Source organism: Pimephales promelas, chromosome 6, assembly GCF_988280905.1.
Source record: "Pimephales promelas chromosome 6, fPimPro1.hap1.1, whole genome shotgun sequence".
Classification (NCBI taxonomy): Eukaryota; Metazoa; Chordata; class Actinopteri; order Cypriniformes; family Leuciscidae; genus Pimephales; species Pimephales promelas.
The window spans coordinates 42,450,001-42,468,152 of record NC_142774.1 but is presented as its reverse complement, the minus strand read 5'-3'; the positions used below and the strand labels follow the sequence as shown (position 1 = coordinate 42,468,152).

Here is an 18,152-nt window from a genome sequence, read left to right as displayed (position 1 = left end):
GTGTGTGACAGCTGTCAATCAAACAGGCCCAGTGTGTTCTAGGCTTGGCTCCATTGATAAGAATCCTTCAAGGTTCTATAAAAGGAGAAATGAAATAAATTATTGCAAAATACTTTCCTTATAATGGGTTATTTAAAAAAACAGAGTTTTTCTGAATTGCTAAAACACTAAATCCCATTAGCCGAAACCAATCTGTCAAATTAATATCTCTTTCTGCAAAATATTAAAGAAGTCCAGGCAGTAAAACACTGTTTGCAAATCTCACACACACTTTCTGTAAAACTCTACACACACTCTCACTCACACACACACACTCTCACTCACACTGACGGTTAATGGACTCTGGCAGGTCTGGTAAACCTGTTCTCCACATGGGCAGTGATCCGCAGGCCTGCTGTGTGGCGCAAGCGACCCTTGATGTCAAAGCTGTGTTATCTCTGAGAATATCTGAATCCTTTCTGTAAGAAATTTGATGGGCGGTTTCAAATAAAGAAATCAAATGTGCGAAAGTTAAATGCGGACAAATTCCAAGGATGGGTTTCCGTACTTCGCCTTCACGTAAAAAACAAAAAAGCCAAAGCAAACACTCCATTAAACACGTTCCCGTAGTTAACATTCCTGATGAATAAATGAGACAGATGATAAATCATTCACCAACACCTCTTCAAAAATGAATGTGGCTGTAATAACCTGAACATGCATTCAGCTGCAGGAAAGGAGACATCCCTGAGAACATCATGCAGAACTTTCACACGGACTTTATGCAAATGAGCCGTGATGTAACATCTACCAATGGGAAGCAGCCGTCACTGAGGTCCAGCCAATCACTGTCAGTGTGAAGGACACAGAAAAGCATCCTTCAACCTGTCAATCGTGCTCTTCCTCACACACATCTAACACTCTTAAATCAAGATGCATTTACTGGAGAAGCAGAATGACACTCTTCTTGCAGACGAATACTATCAGAGTTATATTAAAAAAATATCCTGGCTCTTACAAGCTTTATAATGGCTGTTTATGTTTTAAAGTCCATAAAAGTGAATCTATCCATCATAAAAGTGCAAAAGTTATTCACAAATAAATTCAAAATCTTCTTTAATATCTGAGCGAGCTTGAGTGTGTGTGTGTGTGTGCGAGTCAAGTCGGATTGCTATAAACTACATTAATAAATCTCATTTTAGGAAGTTGATGAGACATGTTTAGATCATCTTCAGGGCGAGCGCCACAAACCTCCATGAACAGAACCCTGAAAACACAATAGCTAAAAGGAACAACTTCTGAAATTGAAAGATAATGACCACAAATGATAAAAAAAAGAAAGAAATATAATTGACTGAAATGAGCAAAAACAAAACAATTATTCTAGTCTGTGAATGAAAAAAATACTAGTGACATATTATTCTGCTTCAGGCTTAAGAAGATCCACACGTTACAGTTTTTCTCGATTGTTTACACACATTTTCTGGTACTTGAGACACAATGAGCACAACATGTAACTCATTCACCAACTCCCTGTGATTTCTGCAGAATATTAGAAATGAAAGTGTGTATGGCCCGCACTCAGAGATTAAAGTCAGTTATGTTTGTGTGCGCATGCGTCAAGCCCATTGCGTCAATTACAGGTGTAATAGAGAGCATAAGTCCCTCCCCTTACGGTCGACCAACATGGGACCTTATTTCGGAAAAACATTGAATGGTAGTCAATGGCGAGTGACAACAAATATTTTGATCTCATTTGAATTGTGCCCTGAATTACACATATGATGTTCGTCAATTTAAAATATACATTTTAAAGTAAAGAAAGTCGCAGTTTGATGTAAAACTGTTGAGGTATAAGCCTGTGAAAATACGTAATTACAAAGACTACAAACCCCAAAGGCGCACATTTTCTCTCAATGAATGAAGCTAACTTTACTGAGACTGTCTGTCATTGTTTCTACAGTCTTACGTTATAATCGTAACGTTACGCCGTCATGCCTGAGTGTTTTGTACCAGACTGCACACACACGAGCAGCGGATCTCGTTTCGCTTCCCGGGAGATGTAGTTCACAGAGCGATTTTCACATAAAACTAAATGTTACTCTTCTGTTGTATGACAAACGGCGACATTTTTGACTTTCAGAATTATCTTTTAAATCGACAAACATCATATGTGTAATTGAGGGCACAGTTCAGACGGAATAAAAAGATAAGTTGTCTCTCGCCATTGACTACCATTCATATTTTTTCCGAAATAAGGTCCCATGAGCCGGAAGCGGAGAGGCGGGACTTAGGCTCTCTATGGTTACTAGGGTTATTAATAGTGTGAGGACTGAGGATTATACTTTAAAATAGTTTATATCTACATACCGAAACTGCTTTGCTGTCTATATCCGTGCTCTCTCTGATTTACACAAACACTAAAAAATGAAGGAGATTTAACACAGAAACGAGAATCTCCGAGTTACGGCGGGTGACTGGCGCCATCTTGTGTCTCAGTGATAAAATCTGCATCACTACATTTTTATTATATATTACAGTTTTTTTTTATTCGCTTTGGTACTATTTTCACAAGTAAGGTGTACATTTTCAAAACTCTTAGTGCTAATATCACAACAGATCATCAAAAGTGCACTTTTTTCAAACATTTAATCATGTTTTCATCTGTGTTAGTACAATTCACACAATCACAAAGTATCCTTTTCACAACACAAAATAAGTGTTTCATCTACATTATTGTTTCATTCACAGTAACTGCCTTTCATAAAGCTCTTACTATCAAACTTTTGATTTGCATCTCTTTTTGTTCAGTTTAATACTTTTGTCTATTATTTAATCCAACAGATCTTAATGGTTAATCAATTAATCATTTGGTAAACCTATAGATTTTCATTTCAGCAATATACAGTATATGGATTTTGAGAACTACAGAAATAAAATGTGTGTTTGTATGAATATTTACAGTAAATTACATGTAACCACACATGATGAATATTCATTATAGCTAATTGATTTCACATAGTGGTAACCACAATTGGCCACTATATACTGTAAATGATTGTAGAGGATGTCTTCATTGATCCTTCACTTGATTACATGATGGATATTTGGAAATTATAGATTATGTAAATGTTGGGTACTGTAAGTGTATTGCCTAATGTTACAGTAAAACTATGTAATCTGTCTTTTACAGTATAGTACTGTAGCATATTCATTTCAGCACTTCTAAGGCCAATTTGAAACATGTATCTTGCATTGTTTGCCGTTGGATGAACTGATTGTTAAAAGTACTAAACTGAAAGAAGATCATATTGTTGTGTTTCAGTGATTAAACCAAATGTTCTCATTACATATTACAATAATCTTGTGTTTGAAATAATGATTATGTGGACTGAAACTGATGATGAACATGATAAACGTTCCGGCCCTTTAAGGGCCCCGGGGCCGCCAGACTCTGATGATGTCACAGGGGGCCGTTGGGGGTGTGAGGAGCCTCTAAGTTTAGTCACACACACTCAAACACACACACACTCACTCACACACACTCGCAGACCTCGCCGCTGGAGACGCAGACGCAGACTCTCTCAGGTCAGCAGAAACTTCATCAACTCTTCATCATACAGACAAACAAGTATCAGATACTCTTCTGTAGCTCTTTCTACACACTTACACTGTCATGTGTGTGTGTGTGTGTGTGTGTGTGTGTGTTTCTGTGTTTGTTTGTGTGTGTGTGTGTGACCTCCCTGTTCCAGAAGAATCTCTGCAGCTGTCACACACTATATATAGACACTCATTCTGTCTCTCTCTCTCTCACACACACACACACACACACACACACACACACACACACACACACACACACACACACACACACACACACACACACACACACACACACACGCCTGGTCAGTATGTTGTTGTCAGATGTGTGTCATGTTGTGTGTTTGACTGTATTTGTAACCGGTGAAGTGTTCAGATGTAATAACCCTGGACTGACTCGGCTCCGGTGTAACGTTAGCACTGTGAACAAACACAAAGCTAGAATCTTAATACATTAACTAATGTTTACTATAATTATTGTTGTTATATTATTGCTAAGGTATAATATAATATTTATCTGTATCTATTGAAATCCACATTCACAGTCTGTCTCAACTCAGTTTCAAACGAGCTTCATTTTCATGACTGTGTATCACAATGTTCTCTCTCTCTTTGATACTGTGTGTGTGTGTGTGTGTGTGTGTGTGTGTGTGTGTGTGTGTGTGTAGTGTGATGGCGTCGTCGGCTGAGAGCATCAGTGCTGTGGAGGATCAGGATGAAGAGACGAGTGTTAAACAAGTTCAGTCGCATTACTTGCGCTGTCCTTCTCCCAGGTTCACACACACACACACACACACACACACACACACACACTGTTAAATATCAGCTACACACACTTTACACAGCCTGACGTCACGTGTGTGTGTTTGCTGTCCTGCAGTTTCTCCATGATGTCCGATCGCTTCTCCACGGTTTCGGACCGGTTCTCCGTGATCTCGGGATCAGAAGCAGAAAGCATCTTCATGGAACCCATTCATCTGTCATCAGCCATCGCAGCCAAGAAGATCATCAGCGAAGGTGCACAAAACTCACGTCATAACACAGAAAACTCAGCATAGTTCAGATTCTGCTGTAAAGCGTCATTATTCAGGACAGGTTTAGTTCTCATCATTACTGTGTGTGTGGGACATTACCGATGATGCTTGTATTAAAGGGTTAGTTCACACAAAAATTAAACTTAAGTCATTAATTACTCACCCCCCTGCTGTACCAACCCCGTTAGACCTTCGTTCCTCTTCAGAACTCAAATGAAGATATTTTTGATTAAATCTGAGAGCTGGATCAGTCCTACAGAGGCTCAAACTAAGGGCCTGGCTCTTGACGGGCCAGAAAGTCACTGAAGAAAATGTTTAAATATCCCATGTGACCACAGTGGCTCAATTATAAGCTTATCAAGCGACGAGAATACTTTTTGTGCGAAAAAACAGCAAAAATAACGACTTTATTCGACTATCTCCTTTTCGAAACGATAGTTCGAGAGATTTCCACGACGCACACGCGAGAACTGAACTGAAGTATTGAAGGAGATCGCAGTCGTGGAAATCTCTGTAGAAATGACGGTTCTGAGTTCTCGGGTCTCTCGCCTGTCCTCAGAGCTGGAGTCACGAGTCGCGAGGACGCCAGTGACCTCTGACCTCAGGCTGGAGTCCGCGGAGCAGCTGATGGTGGAGGACCTGTATAACCGTGTGAAGGACATGATGGACGACCGCAGCCCCTACAACACGCCGTGTGTGCTGGACATCCAGCGGGCGCTGATCCAGGACCGGCTCGAGGCGCCGTTCAACCCCGTGGACGAGGTCTGGCCCAACGTCTACATCGCAGAGAAGTGAGTCTCACCGGTCCTGTCCTTCACACACAGCAGACCCGGCCCAGACCCGGCCCAGACCCGGCCCAGACCCGGCCCAGGACAGTCAGGAAATATGAGTGTGTGAACCCAGACAGCCCAGATCCGGCCCAGATGCGGCTGATTCCACATGTGCCAGATGTGGGCCGGATCTGAGATGTCTGGGTTCACACACTCATATTATGGGTTGAAAACTTTACTGACAGGTTCTCACAATGCCAGTTACCACAGAAAATAAAAAGATGAACTTTATGATGATAGATGCACTTTTATGATGGACAGATGCACTTAATGATGGATAGATGCACTTTTATGATGATAGATGAACTTTTATGATGGATAGATGCACTTTTATGATGGACAGATGCACTTTTATGATGGATAGATGAACTTTTATGATGGACAGATGCACTTTTATGATGATAGATGCACTTTTATGATGGATAGATGCACTTTTATGATGGACAGATGCACTTTTATGATGGACAGATGCACTTTTATGATGGACAGACGCACTTTTATGATGGATAGATGAACTTTTATGATGGACAGATGCACTTTTATGATGGACAGATGCACTTTTATGATGATAGATGCACTTTTATGATGGATAGATGCACTTTTATGATTGACAGATGCACTTTTATGATGGATAGATGCACTTTTATGATGGACAGATGCACTTTTATGATGATAGATGCACTTTTATGATGGATAGATGCACTTTTATGATGGATAGATGCACTTTTATGATGGATAGATGCACTTTTATGATGGACAGATGCACTTTTATGATGGATAGATTCACTTTTATGATGGATAGATGCACTTTTATGATGGACAGATGCACTTTTATGATGGATAGATTCACTTTTATGATGATAGATGCACTTTTATGATGGACAGATGCACTTTTATGATGGATAGATGCACTTTTATGATGGATAGATGCACTTTTATGATGGACAGATGCACTTTTATGATGATAGATGCACTTTTATGATGGATAGATGAACTTTTATGATGATAGATGAACTTTTATGATGGACAGATGCACTTTTATGATGATAGATGCACTTTTATGATGGATAGATGAACTTTATGATGGACAGATGCACTTTTATGATGGATAGATGCACTTTTATGATGGACAGATGCACTTTTATCATGTATAGATGCACTTTTATGATGATAGATGCACTTTTATGATGGATAGATGCACTTTTATGATGGACAGATGCACTTTTATGATGGACAGATGCACTTTTATGATGGACAGACGCACTTTTATGATGGATAGATGAACTTTTATGATGGACAGATGCACTTTTATGATGGACAGATGCACTTTTATGATGATAGATGCACTTTTATGATGGATAGATGCACTTTTATGATTGACAGATGCACTTTTATGATGGATAGATGCACTTTTATGATGGACAGATGCACTTTTATGATGATAGATGCACTTTTATGATGGATAGATGCACTTTTATGATGGATAGATGCACTTTTATGATGGATAGATGCACTTTTATGATGGACAGATGCACTTTTATGATGGATAGATTCACTTTTATGATGATAGATGCACTTTTATGATGGACAGATGCACTTTTATGATGGATAGATGCACTTTTATGATGGATAGATGCACTTTTATGATGGACAGATGCACTTTTATGATGATAGATGCACTTTTATGATGGATAGATGAACTTTTATGATGATAGATGAACTTTTATGATGGACAGATGCACTTTTATGATGATAGATGCACTTTTATGATGGATAGATGAACTTTATGATGGACAGATGCACTTTTATGATGGATAGATGCACTTTTATGATGGACAGATGCACTTTTATCATGTATAGATGCACTTTTATGATGATAGATGCACTTTTATGGACTTCAAAACAGAAAACTCCAATCACTGCCATTATAAAGCTTGAAAGAGTCAGGACACTTTTTAATATAACTCTGATTGTATTCGTCTGGGGGACTTAATCATGGGATAATTAGAATTTTGGGGGAACTAATCCTTCAAATATATAATTACACTTTAGCAATGACACCTTAAAATAAAGTATAACCAAATCCTTTATAAAATCTTTACAATGAAAGCACAGGTAATCGACATTCTGCCACAATTTGGCCTCAACCCACATCATTCTTGTAATGTGTTTTTACAGGAACATGCAGTTTCTCAGTGTAAAGTCGTTCCTGTAGTGAATGCCAGGCTGATGTGTTTGCCCGTTCTCTGCCTCAGGTCGGTGGCTGTGAATAAAGCCCGTCTCAAACGTCTCGGCATCACTCACGTGGTGAATGCGGGTCACGGCACCGGCGTCTACACCGGCGAGCTCTTCTACCAGGGCATGGACATCACCTATCTGGGCATCGAGGTGGACGACTTCCCCGAGGCCGACATCTCTCCACACTTCCGCTCCTGCGCCGAGTTTCTGGACGACGCTTTGCTGACACACAGGGGTCAGTGTAGATTACGGCCTTTTTAGTCCTTATTATGTCCGAGGTTAATATTATTTGTTTTTCTACAAAAACGTTTGGTAACACTGTACAATGAGGTTCATTAGTTAACATGAACTAGGAATGAACAATACTTCTGCAGCATTTATTCATCCATCCAAATTAAAATTAATTTCAACGTTACATTATTAAAATCAAAGGTTGTATTAGTTAACATTAGTTAGTGCACGGTGAACTAACATGAACTGACAACAAACAGCTGGATTTTTTATTAACTAACATTAACAAAGATTAATAAATACTGCAAAAATCATGTTAGTCCATTCATTAACTAATATTAACTAATGAACCTTATTGTAAAGTGTTACCATTTTTTCTTTAAGTGTTTGGCTGTAACACACCGTTCCTGTCATAGATAACAAACCGAAGCTACCAGATTAACTCACCGGCCTGGACTCTGTCGTGTCTCACGCGCTTATTTTTAGAGTTAGTGACGCAGATATACAGGAACCTCTTCAGAATCTGAGTCAGGAGAACACGCCAGAACCAAGATCACGCCCTATAACGGCCCTTTCGATGGTTCCATGAAGAACCTTCAACATCCACAGAATTTTTCCATTCCACAAAAGGTTCTTTACATTATTTAAATGTTCTTCAAACTAAGACAAAATTCTTCTTTTAAGAACTGATCACTTTAACTGATCACTGAAAAGTTCTTGAGGAGAAATGGTTCTTGACATCACTGGTCCTCGTTTGTAAGTCCATCTTTCTGTCATCATTTACTGACCCTCGTGACCTTAATTTCTTCTGCTGAACCCAAAAGAGCATATTCAGCAGAACGCTGGAGAATGACGACCTGAGTCCGCCTTCCCCTGCGGTGACAGTGAGGGACTGTAGTCGCTCATCATCCATGTGCTTCACAATTGGAGGGTGATTAAATGGAGACGTTTTGGCGTTTTTGGGTGAACAATCAATATAACGTTATGGATTTGCATTTTAAAGTTGAGGACTTTTATTATTTATTGCATATCAGATCTGAATGTGGTTCAGAATTTCTCTCCCCGTTGAACGAGGTTGTTCTGCCATTGTTCCTATCTTCTTATTTTGCTCCTGACATCAGGCTCTGGGAGAAAATTTATGAAAGCTTGGCTCATGTATATTAATTAGGTCATGATGTAGCATGATAATCCAGAGCACCCAGTCACATGACTGACCTCATTAATATTAATGAGAAATGAGAAGACTAGAGGAATTCAATTGGCCGCAGGCTCTGTTGAGGGCTTAACATGGCAATTTACATTTTCAATTGCCGTGTTTCCACTGTTGTGCCAGTGCGAGCTGGCCTTTAAACGGGTCGGGCGGGGCTAATGGCGTTGGACCAGGAGCACCGAGCCCAAAACCACTCTGTGTTTCCACTGTTGGGCCAGTGCGAGCTGGCCTTTAAACGGGTCGGGCGGGGCTAATAGCCTTGGACCAGGAGCACCGAGCCCAAAACCACTCTGCGTTTCCACTGTCGGGCCAGTGCGAGCCGGGCTTTAAACCGGTCGGGCAGGGCTAATGGTGTTGGACCAGGAGCACCGAGCCCAAAACCACTCTGCGAGCAGGGCTTCAGTAAAACTAGCCTCACTGGAACAACGTCACACAAACACATCATTTCATCAACAAATGGATGTTTTATCAGAAAACTAATCGGAATGAAATCACTGAAAACTAGCGAGATTGATTGCACATTAGTCACACTGAAATAAAGTGGCATTTTATTAGTCAGGGAAACATAGGAAGCTCCCAAAAGAATCAGACTTGTTTATTTTATGACATATACGGAGCTAAATATGAATATCAGATAGTCCAGTATAAGGACACGAGATGTACTGACAGATAAAACAAATACATGATTCTGATCACCTATGATTGGTCTGATTCCTTCAAGTGGTCACATTTACCATGTTTACTATGGTAATGTTAGCAGAAATAGTCTTTTGCATGGCGGATAAATCTTTCAGCCTTAAATGGTGATCAGAATCCCCATCGGATCACAAACAGCGCTGTCATCTCCAGACTCAGGTAAACTCCTCTGTTGGTAAACACTCCTCAAGCCTGAGTCGACCTGGTTTGGACCAAGGTATTCTGGCCCCGAAGAAGCCCTGACGAGGCCCGATCAAGCCCCGAAAGTGACAGTGGAAATGCGGCTAATGTGTGTCAAGTCAAGTCAAGTCACTAGCTTACTGTCCAGCTAAAGTTAGTTTTGATTAATTCACTTCCGTTGCACAGATCATTAGTTATTAACTTAACACAACACCGTTCTAACAGAAAACCCTTAACACGCTCATCCGCACGATAACAGTGCCTGTTGGCTTGAGAACGCAAACCCTGAAACAGATTCCAAGCGTGGAATTTGTTTGAAAAAAGGTTATCTCTGCGCAAACCTCAAAAACGCACATGCATATTACATGTCTAGTCTATAGGTATGCAGGTTTGAATGTATGTGTGTGACAAATCTGATGAAATTGCTCAAATATGATGACGATTTTCTTTTATTCCCTTTCATCTAGGCAAGGTGCTCGTGGTCTCGATGATGGGCGTGAGCCGGTCAGCTGTTCTCGTCGCTGCTTATCTCATGATCTTCCAGAACATGAGCATCATGGAGGCGCTGCTGGAGATCAGGAAGAAACGGGCCATCAACCCCAACGAAGGCTTCATAAAGCAACTCCGCCAACTCAACGAGACTCTAATGGAGGAGCGAGACGACGACGACGACACCCTCAGCCAGTGCTCAGTCATTGACACGCGGGCTCGTCTCGACGAGGAGGAGAGCATGTTCGGGGTTAAAGCGGACTCTATCATGATGGAGGAAGAGGAGGACGGTGGGAGTGTGATGAGTAGTGTGGCTTCTTCAGCTGCTGCGCTCAGAGCACGACTTCTCAGCGGTCCAGACGAACCCGAGACGGAGGAAACCACCCAGGACTCGTCGCTCCCTGGGAAAGACTGCGATGATGAAGATGGGGATGTGGACGGCATGATTAGGGAGTGGCAGAAGCGAAACGAGAAGTACCAAAACGAGGACTGGTGGGAAGCCCAACTTCTGTGCGACGGGGAGGACGACGGGTCTCTGGCCGAGAGAAAGCGACCAGAGGACCTGGAGAGTGTGACCAGCGAAGACGTGCGAATGCTGAAAGAACACATCCGACGCCGTCCCCGTCGACCCGCTTCAGAATCGGGATCCACAACCAGCAGTTACGCGGATCTCTGGAAGCAGCGAGTGAAGGAGATCGAGGAGCAGGCCGCCGCTCGGTACCGGCTCCGAGAGGCCGACGAGGACACCACCAGCGAGGCCAGCCAGAAGAAGATCGACGACGATGTGGAGAGCATACTCTCCGACAGCAGCTCCATGTACAACTTCTGCAAAAAGAACAAAGGAAATCTGACACCCCTGGAAAGATGGAAGGTTAAGCGAATTCAGTTCGGATGGAACAAAAAAGAGGCGGATAACGGGGAGCAAACGGAGCCTGAGACGGAAGCGCCCGCTCCCTCATTGGAGGACGTCAACTTAACCGCATATCAGACCTGGAAACTCAAGCAGCAGAAGAAGTTTGGCGGGGAAGAGAACAAGGATGAGATTGTGGAGATGAGTCGGGGGGAGGACACGGCCACAGTTAAGAGACGCCAGCGCAGAGAGGAGCTTCTGGAGCGCACACGGAAAACACTCGAGGAGAGCCAGTCGGTGTGCGGATGGGAAACCGAGAGTGTCGGGAGCGTGATCCCTCTGTCCGCCTTCTGTGCAGGAGCCTTTCCGATAGCAGACGATAGCGCATCGGTGCTGAGCGGAAGATCCTCGGTCCTGTCAGGGCGTAGCACTCGATCCCAGATCCCAATTCCCCAAGAGCCGCCAGCTCCGGTCATGGGTCCGAACGGAGAGCCCATGGTGAACCTCGCCAACATCCAAAACTGGATAGCCAACGTGGTCAATGAGACTCTCGTGCAGAAGCAAACAGAGATGATGATGGGAGCGAGTCTCGGCCCTTCCCGAGCGGGATCGGTGTTCAGTCTGGGAGTCTCGGCACGAGGAGCAGACGACGAGAAAGCCTCAGTGTTGAGCGGATCCACGTCTTCCAGCGTTCTCTCCCAGAGTCGAGCCGAATCCGTGCGGTTTGGCGGGAGAGCCGAATCCGTGCTTTCATCGAACCTCTCCTCGGTGTCCGGGTTGGGATCACGCAGGAGCAAGATCACTACGACCAGTGTCCCACTATACAGTCTCTTCCAAGACCAGGTGAACCTTCACAAACTGGACACCATGGAGAAAGAAATCAAGTCTGACATGCGGGACAAGATGGCGTCCTACGAGGTGAGGAAGATCGCAGAGGACAACAAGCGAAGTACATTATACAAGAAGAAAAAAGCAAAGGATGACGATGAAGATGAAGCCGATCTTACAAAATCCAATGGATTTGAGGATTTGGCAGCGCGTTCTTCTCAGAAACCCAAACCTCAAAGAGATTACGGCCGTTCAGGGATCCTGAACCTCCCGGCTTCAGCCAGGAATCCCACCAGCAACAGCAGTATTGATGAGTGGCTCAAAAACGTAAGACCTCCTCCGAGCAAACCGAAGCCTTATGATGGAGACGCCGAGCCGGTGCGAATGTCTCGGCCGGCGTACGCCGGGATCGAGGAACCCTTGGAGTTCGACTTCCCGAGCCGAAGGAGCTCGGTGTCAGTGGAAGCAGAAGAAGAGGAGTGTAGCTTTTCCTCAAGATTCGCATCCAGGCATTGGGCTGGTGCTGACATGTCCTTGAGTCCAGATCCCAGTCCGGAGTTTCGCGATGGATCTCGGAGATCTCCGCCTTCGTATAACGGCTTGAGTGAAGCTGCTAATCACAGAACCAGGAGATCTTATGCTGGATCCGAGGACGAGGAGAGAAGCGGCTACCAGAGCCACTCCGCAAAGCAGAAGTTACACGAGAACAGCGAGACGGGTAAACCGGGACGGGAAGAGGAGGACGATGACGAGATGACGGCTTATATTGCTCAGATAAAGCAGAGGGCGAGAGCAAGGGTGGCCCAAGAAATGGAGGATGATGAAGTTCTTTCCGCTTGGAGGAAACAGGAGGAGTCAAAGTCACACGTTCACAATAAAAAATAGTTCATAAAATAAGAGTTTCATATGCGTAAAGTGACAGGCTTCCATTCGTGCAGACAAAACTGTTCAGTATGAGACACTATGAAAGCTTGTTTGACATCAACCTTCAGTCTGTACTGTATATAAAGAATCAAGTGTGCACCGAATAGCATCACGGCCTTCATTATAAAGCGTCACTTTTTCAAAATTCTCTTTTGTGTGCAGGTTTTGTTATGAACCTTCCAAAGTTAAGAGCGTATAAACATCCGATTAAATTACACAAATAAAGGTTCTGGCATCAATGTTTTTTATATGTGAAAACAACAACAACAATAAGCTTATTAGCTTATAAATATATATAAGACTATTGGCCTATAGCTTATAAAAACATTGATGCCAGTACCTTTATTTTTGTTCATTAAACACATTGAAATTGTTACAATGTGAAACTGCAAAACTGAAATAACTCAACAGTAAAACGACTGTGAAGCACAAATCATTTCATGAAACATAAAACGCTAACGCTTAGCTAAACCTTAGCTAACTACTATTTTTTCTAAATGTCATAATCATTTGTTCACAAACAAGTATTCACACTCAAACAGAGCTCATTGTTTCTGCCTTAAATTATTACATTGTTTAAATGAACACAGTTTTAGCTAACTGTGATTTTGTATACATTTCTGAAATACACAATTTAGACAGTTTCCTCTGATAACAGATCACTCTAAATTGTGGACTCTTTTGCATGTTCTCTAAAGCTGCTTTGAAATGTATTGTGAAAAGCACTGTACAAAAATAAATGGGAATTGAATTGAATTGAATGAATAGAAACTGAGATTTATTAAATGTTGTTCCAGTTCAAATTCCTTCATTAGTGACTCTTGATTAGTGGAATGTTTTACGTTTTCTCTTGGTTATTAAAGGAGCATTCCATTTTATTATTCTTGAAAGATCAAAGGAATAGCTAGTTTTCCAAAACATTTAATTCAGTCATTTAGCCTAACAAGTTACATTAAAACCCGCTAGACGAACGTCCAACTAAAACGTTTCAGGAAAAAAAGTTCTAAGAATGAAATATTTGTAATAACTTTTGAGACGTATAACTTTGAACGAATAAGCCTAGTAATGTGACTGGAAGAACTAACGTGAGAGAACCTTGATGGAACGTTTGTTGTGTGAATAAATAAGGATAATTTGACTATTTTAAAAGTGGCGCTGGCGAATAATGTGGCTGTTCTGAAGTTTATGTCAGCGAGTCAATGGATCTGTGTGTGTGTGTTTTAGCAGTAGGCGGGGTTTCACTCACACACTAAATATTCAAAATGGCGGACAGAGGATCAACGACTCAAGATGATCGCTCGACTGCAGGTAATTATTACATTTTACATATTCATATTCCCCCATCCGCCTCAAGTAAACAAAAGTCAAACACACACGCCGATCGTTTGCGGACAGAATCGATCACAGTGGGAAGAATGCTCATTGTTTTGGAAATGATTTGAGTCGGTTAGTAGCAGATGAGAGTTTAGTACTACACAAACAACTCTCATCATTTGAAATGGCGCGCGTGCTGCATCTTCACAGTCTCGTGGTTTACACGGCGCGTGGGTTTACTGGTGAAAATGGGTTAAACTGGCGGGTTTATCGCGCTGTGGATGATGTTTGTGGAGTGTGTGTGTGTGTGTGTGAGAGAGAGAATTAGCACTGCTGCTATTAGCGCGCTTTGTGTCGCTCGTTTGGCCATGAGAGAAACTCAACGGCCGCGGATTTGCATATTCATGTGTTTGTTCAGCGGTAAACGCGCACGCGTGATGTTGAGTAATTAATAATTCATCACTTTAATCTGTGTTGCGGCGAAGTAAACGCAAAAGACAAACTTGAGCCTGAGCGTTTCTTCTCCTGATCAACTGTTTGCCCTCAGGGCAAAATAAATACCCCGACAGGTCCTGTGTGCGCCTGCGTGTTGGGGGGGGATTTTATGTTCCCCAACAGGTAATAAAATTACAGTGCTGAAAAGTTTCCCTTTCTCAAACGTGTCTGGTGTTGAATAACGTGTAAAGTGGCTGGGGAGGAACCACGTTAAAACCTGCAGGAGTGAAATTGCGGATTTGCATAATAACATCAGCCCTGCTTGTTTAATGCCCTCATTCTTCTGCATAATTTAAACGTCAGTTTCATTCCAGATGAGAGACGCGACGCACTATTTATTTATCGCGCGGATTAAATATACAGAGCTACTCATGAATATTCATGAGTACAAACGCCGTGTTCATGAATGATTAATTTCTCTGAGCTAATGCTCGCTGTGTGATTTTTGTTTGGATGTAGAGTGCGTGAGATTTTACCTTGTTCTTATTTCGGTTTCTCTTGTGTCTCTCGGGAACATTACATTTACATTTATGCATTTTGCTCATTGCAGAACATCCAAGGTGTTGTTATCAGTATGCACCGTGTGTCCACTGAATATTAATTGGTCTCCAGTTTTTCCCACAATGCAGTCAGTGTAGTAGAATCCACATGGTTCTGGATCTTCGATGAACTTTATGGACGTACACAAGCGTCTGTCATCGCTAGTCTGCTAAACCACACAAAGCAGTTTTTGATCGTCCCATTGCACATAATAATGCACTCGTCAGTGCCACTTTGTTGTATAAAGAGTGTGTTCACACTAAAGATTCAGAATCCTGCTCTGATAATCGCTATCTGATATAGTTATAAACTCTGGAGCTCTTCAGTCATGTCACCGGAAAATTTTTACATTTGTGTTTTTTGTGTTTTTTTTTTTTTATCATTTAAATAGTATGAAACTTGGTAAAGGTTTTGGCACTCGCTGTGTGAACACACACACAAAATTTTAATTTAATGGTCCTGAAAACAATATTCATTCTTGAGCTCCTCGCGGTCAGACATGAATGAGAGTTTCCTCTAGTGGAAGCGTTGGGAACTGCAGCCACACACACTCTCACTAAACGCTCGTTTAGTAGGATATCAGCTCACATGCGGGACACACATGATTTTATGATTTTATCACAGTTTTAGAGTAAAACATGTTTTTTTAAAAATACATCTTTTATATATAAATTAAAAAAGTTTTTCTGCACAAATTTTATAATAAATGTAAAAAAATATGAATTCACTTTTTCAACTTATTTCACTTCAGCAAAAATCTGAGTGTCGTCTTAAAGAGATTTAACTTCAGTCTGTCCAGTAAAGCATTCAGTTTACGTTTGAATTGTACTTTTCAGGTCTGCTCAAAAAGTGAATACATGGATTATAAATAGTGTAAATATAATTTAGTACCATAAAATCTCCTATATATATATATATATATATATATATATCATTAAATCATTATTGAACTAAAATATAGTAAATTAATCTCATTGAAATAAAAAACAAAATAGTTTCTGTCGTTTATGACGGACACGCGAGAGCACCCGAGGCTTAAACACTTTCACACACATTAGCACTTTAACAGAAGATGTTTAGTCGCAGTATATAATGTTTTGGAGCACATGATTGGCAAACACAGGATGATGGGTTAATTAAGGCTGATGAATATTAATGAGTCTAATAGAAAAGTTTGGACTGCAGTTCAGTGGAAATGTTTCCGTTCTATGAATACTTCATTTCTCCTGCGTTGTGCTTTATGCCACTTATCTGCCTGGAATTATGCAGCGCTGTGTTCAATAGTTTGAAAGGCTAATTAATTGCTTATTTAAAATTCTATTAATTAAAACATTTGCATAATGCATTGTCTGTCAGTTAGCTTACTGAAGCCCTCGCAGCGGCCGTATGTAAATCGTGTTTCTCACAACTGTTTTCTTTTTAGTTATAAAGATCTCTCTCTCTCTCGGTGGGGTCGTCGTCATAGCAACAGCTTGAGTTAAAGTCACATGACAGTTCGTCTGTGAGTTCGATGTGTATGAGTTTTTGTGGAAGCTCGTTTGTGCTGTGAAATCCAAATATAAGAAAGTGAAATGAAATTTTTTATCTCAGAATTTTGTTTTATTTTTTAGAATTGTAAGAAAAAAAGTAAAAAAAAAGTTTGTTATTATTTTAATTTTGTAACTCCCTGCTGTGAACGAGTGTCCCTCCGGCCTGGGTTTAATGGTCAGTTCTCCCGGTGATCTCGTTGTTTGGGTGAATGAGCCGGTCCGGTTTGACTCGGGGTGTTCGAGACGTCGCTCATTAGCCTACACATTCTTTCATCTCAGCCGAGGTGTGTGTTGCATGCTGGGAAGCCCCCCCCCCTGCCCCCCCGTAATTAAAACAGTCACACACAGCTGGTAATTGGCCTTGTCTCACTTCTCCCTTGCTGTTGTGCCCGCCGTATCCCACGTCCTAAAAGCTATCCAATTAATATGCAAATGAGCTGATAAATATTTATGAAAAATGTTGAATTATGCAGAAAGCTTTCAGAGGTCCGCACGAAATGAATCGCTCGCAGAACTTCAAAGCGGCGCTCGTCTAATGAGCGACGGGGACGAGATTTGCATGCGCTTTAATCAGCGGAATACTGATTAGCTCTCGTTATGATGCGCTTCAGCTGTAGTGTGTGTTTCGCTCGCGAGGAGAACAGCGCTCGAGCGCTAGCCCTTCTGTCCTAGCGCCGCGCGTCTCCGCACACAGGTGAGTTCACAAGATTCAGATATTAATGAACACACGGAATTAAGAACTCATCCGTCGAGTCTGCTTTATTCCTGCAGATCGACTCGAAGAGCAGGACTGAATCAGGGATGCGACTTCATCACTTATGAGGCTAATTCTGCTTCGAGTAATCAGTGCAGTCGAGATCTGTCCTCAGATCAGCTCAGGGTTCAGCAGTGGCTCCTGAAGTGATGCTGGTCTAATACAGTTCAGATCTGGATATTCTTTGCCATATTTGGTCGTGTCGGACGCAAGTGAGTTTCGAAGGATTCAGAACTAAAGCATCGTTCGCATCGGAGTCGAACACGACAGAACCAGGGACGCGAGCTCCTCAAACACGAGGCTCATCTGTCCTCAGATCAGCTCAGTGTCGGTGGAGTCGAGATCTGTCCTCAGATCAGCTCAGTGTCGGTGGAGTCGAGATCTGTCCTCAGATCAGCTCAGTGTCGGTGGAGTCGAGCTCCTGGTGTAAT

The 18,152-nt window shown here is 41.9% G+C and overlaps 2 protein-coding genes across 5 annotated transcripts in view; both read left to right on the top strand.

Moving 5' to 3' along the window:
• The first annotated feature begins 4,251 nt into the window (after window positions 1–4,251).
• styxl2 (serine/threonine/tyrosine interacting like 2) lies at window positions 4,252–13,542 on the top strand. The gene is made up of 5 exons (XM_039695135.2): window positions 4,252–4,352; window positions 4,460–4,596; window positions 5,173–5,404; window positions 7,699–7,916; window positions 10,466–13,542. Exons 1-5 carry the CDS (start codon window positions 4,252–4,254, stop codon window positions 13,048–13,050), a joined length of 3,273 nt encoding a protein of 1,090 aa, XP_039551069.2. The 3' UTR covers window positions 13,051–13,542.
• A 727-nt stretch (window positions 13,543–14,269) lies between these two features.
• The window catches only part of pou2f1a (POU class 2 homeobox 1a), a 16,118-nt gene continuing 12,235 nt past the window's right edge, over window positions 14,270–18,152 (top strand). For all 4 annotated transcript variants that reach the window (XM_039695207.2, XM_039695208.2, XM_039695206.2 and 1 more), the window contains exon 1: window positions 14,270–14,397. In XM_039695207.2, the coding sequence (XP_039551141.2) occupies window positions 14,352–14,397 (46 nt within the window). In that variant the 5' untranslated portion in view covers window positions 14,270–14,351. The remainder of the gene's footprint in view (window positions 14,398–18,152) is intronic.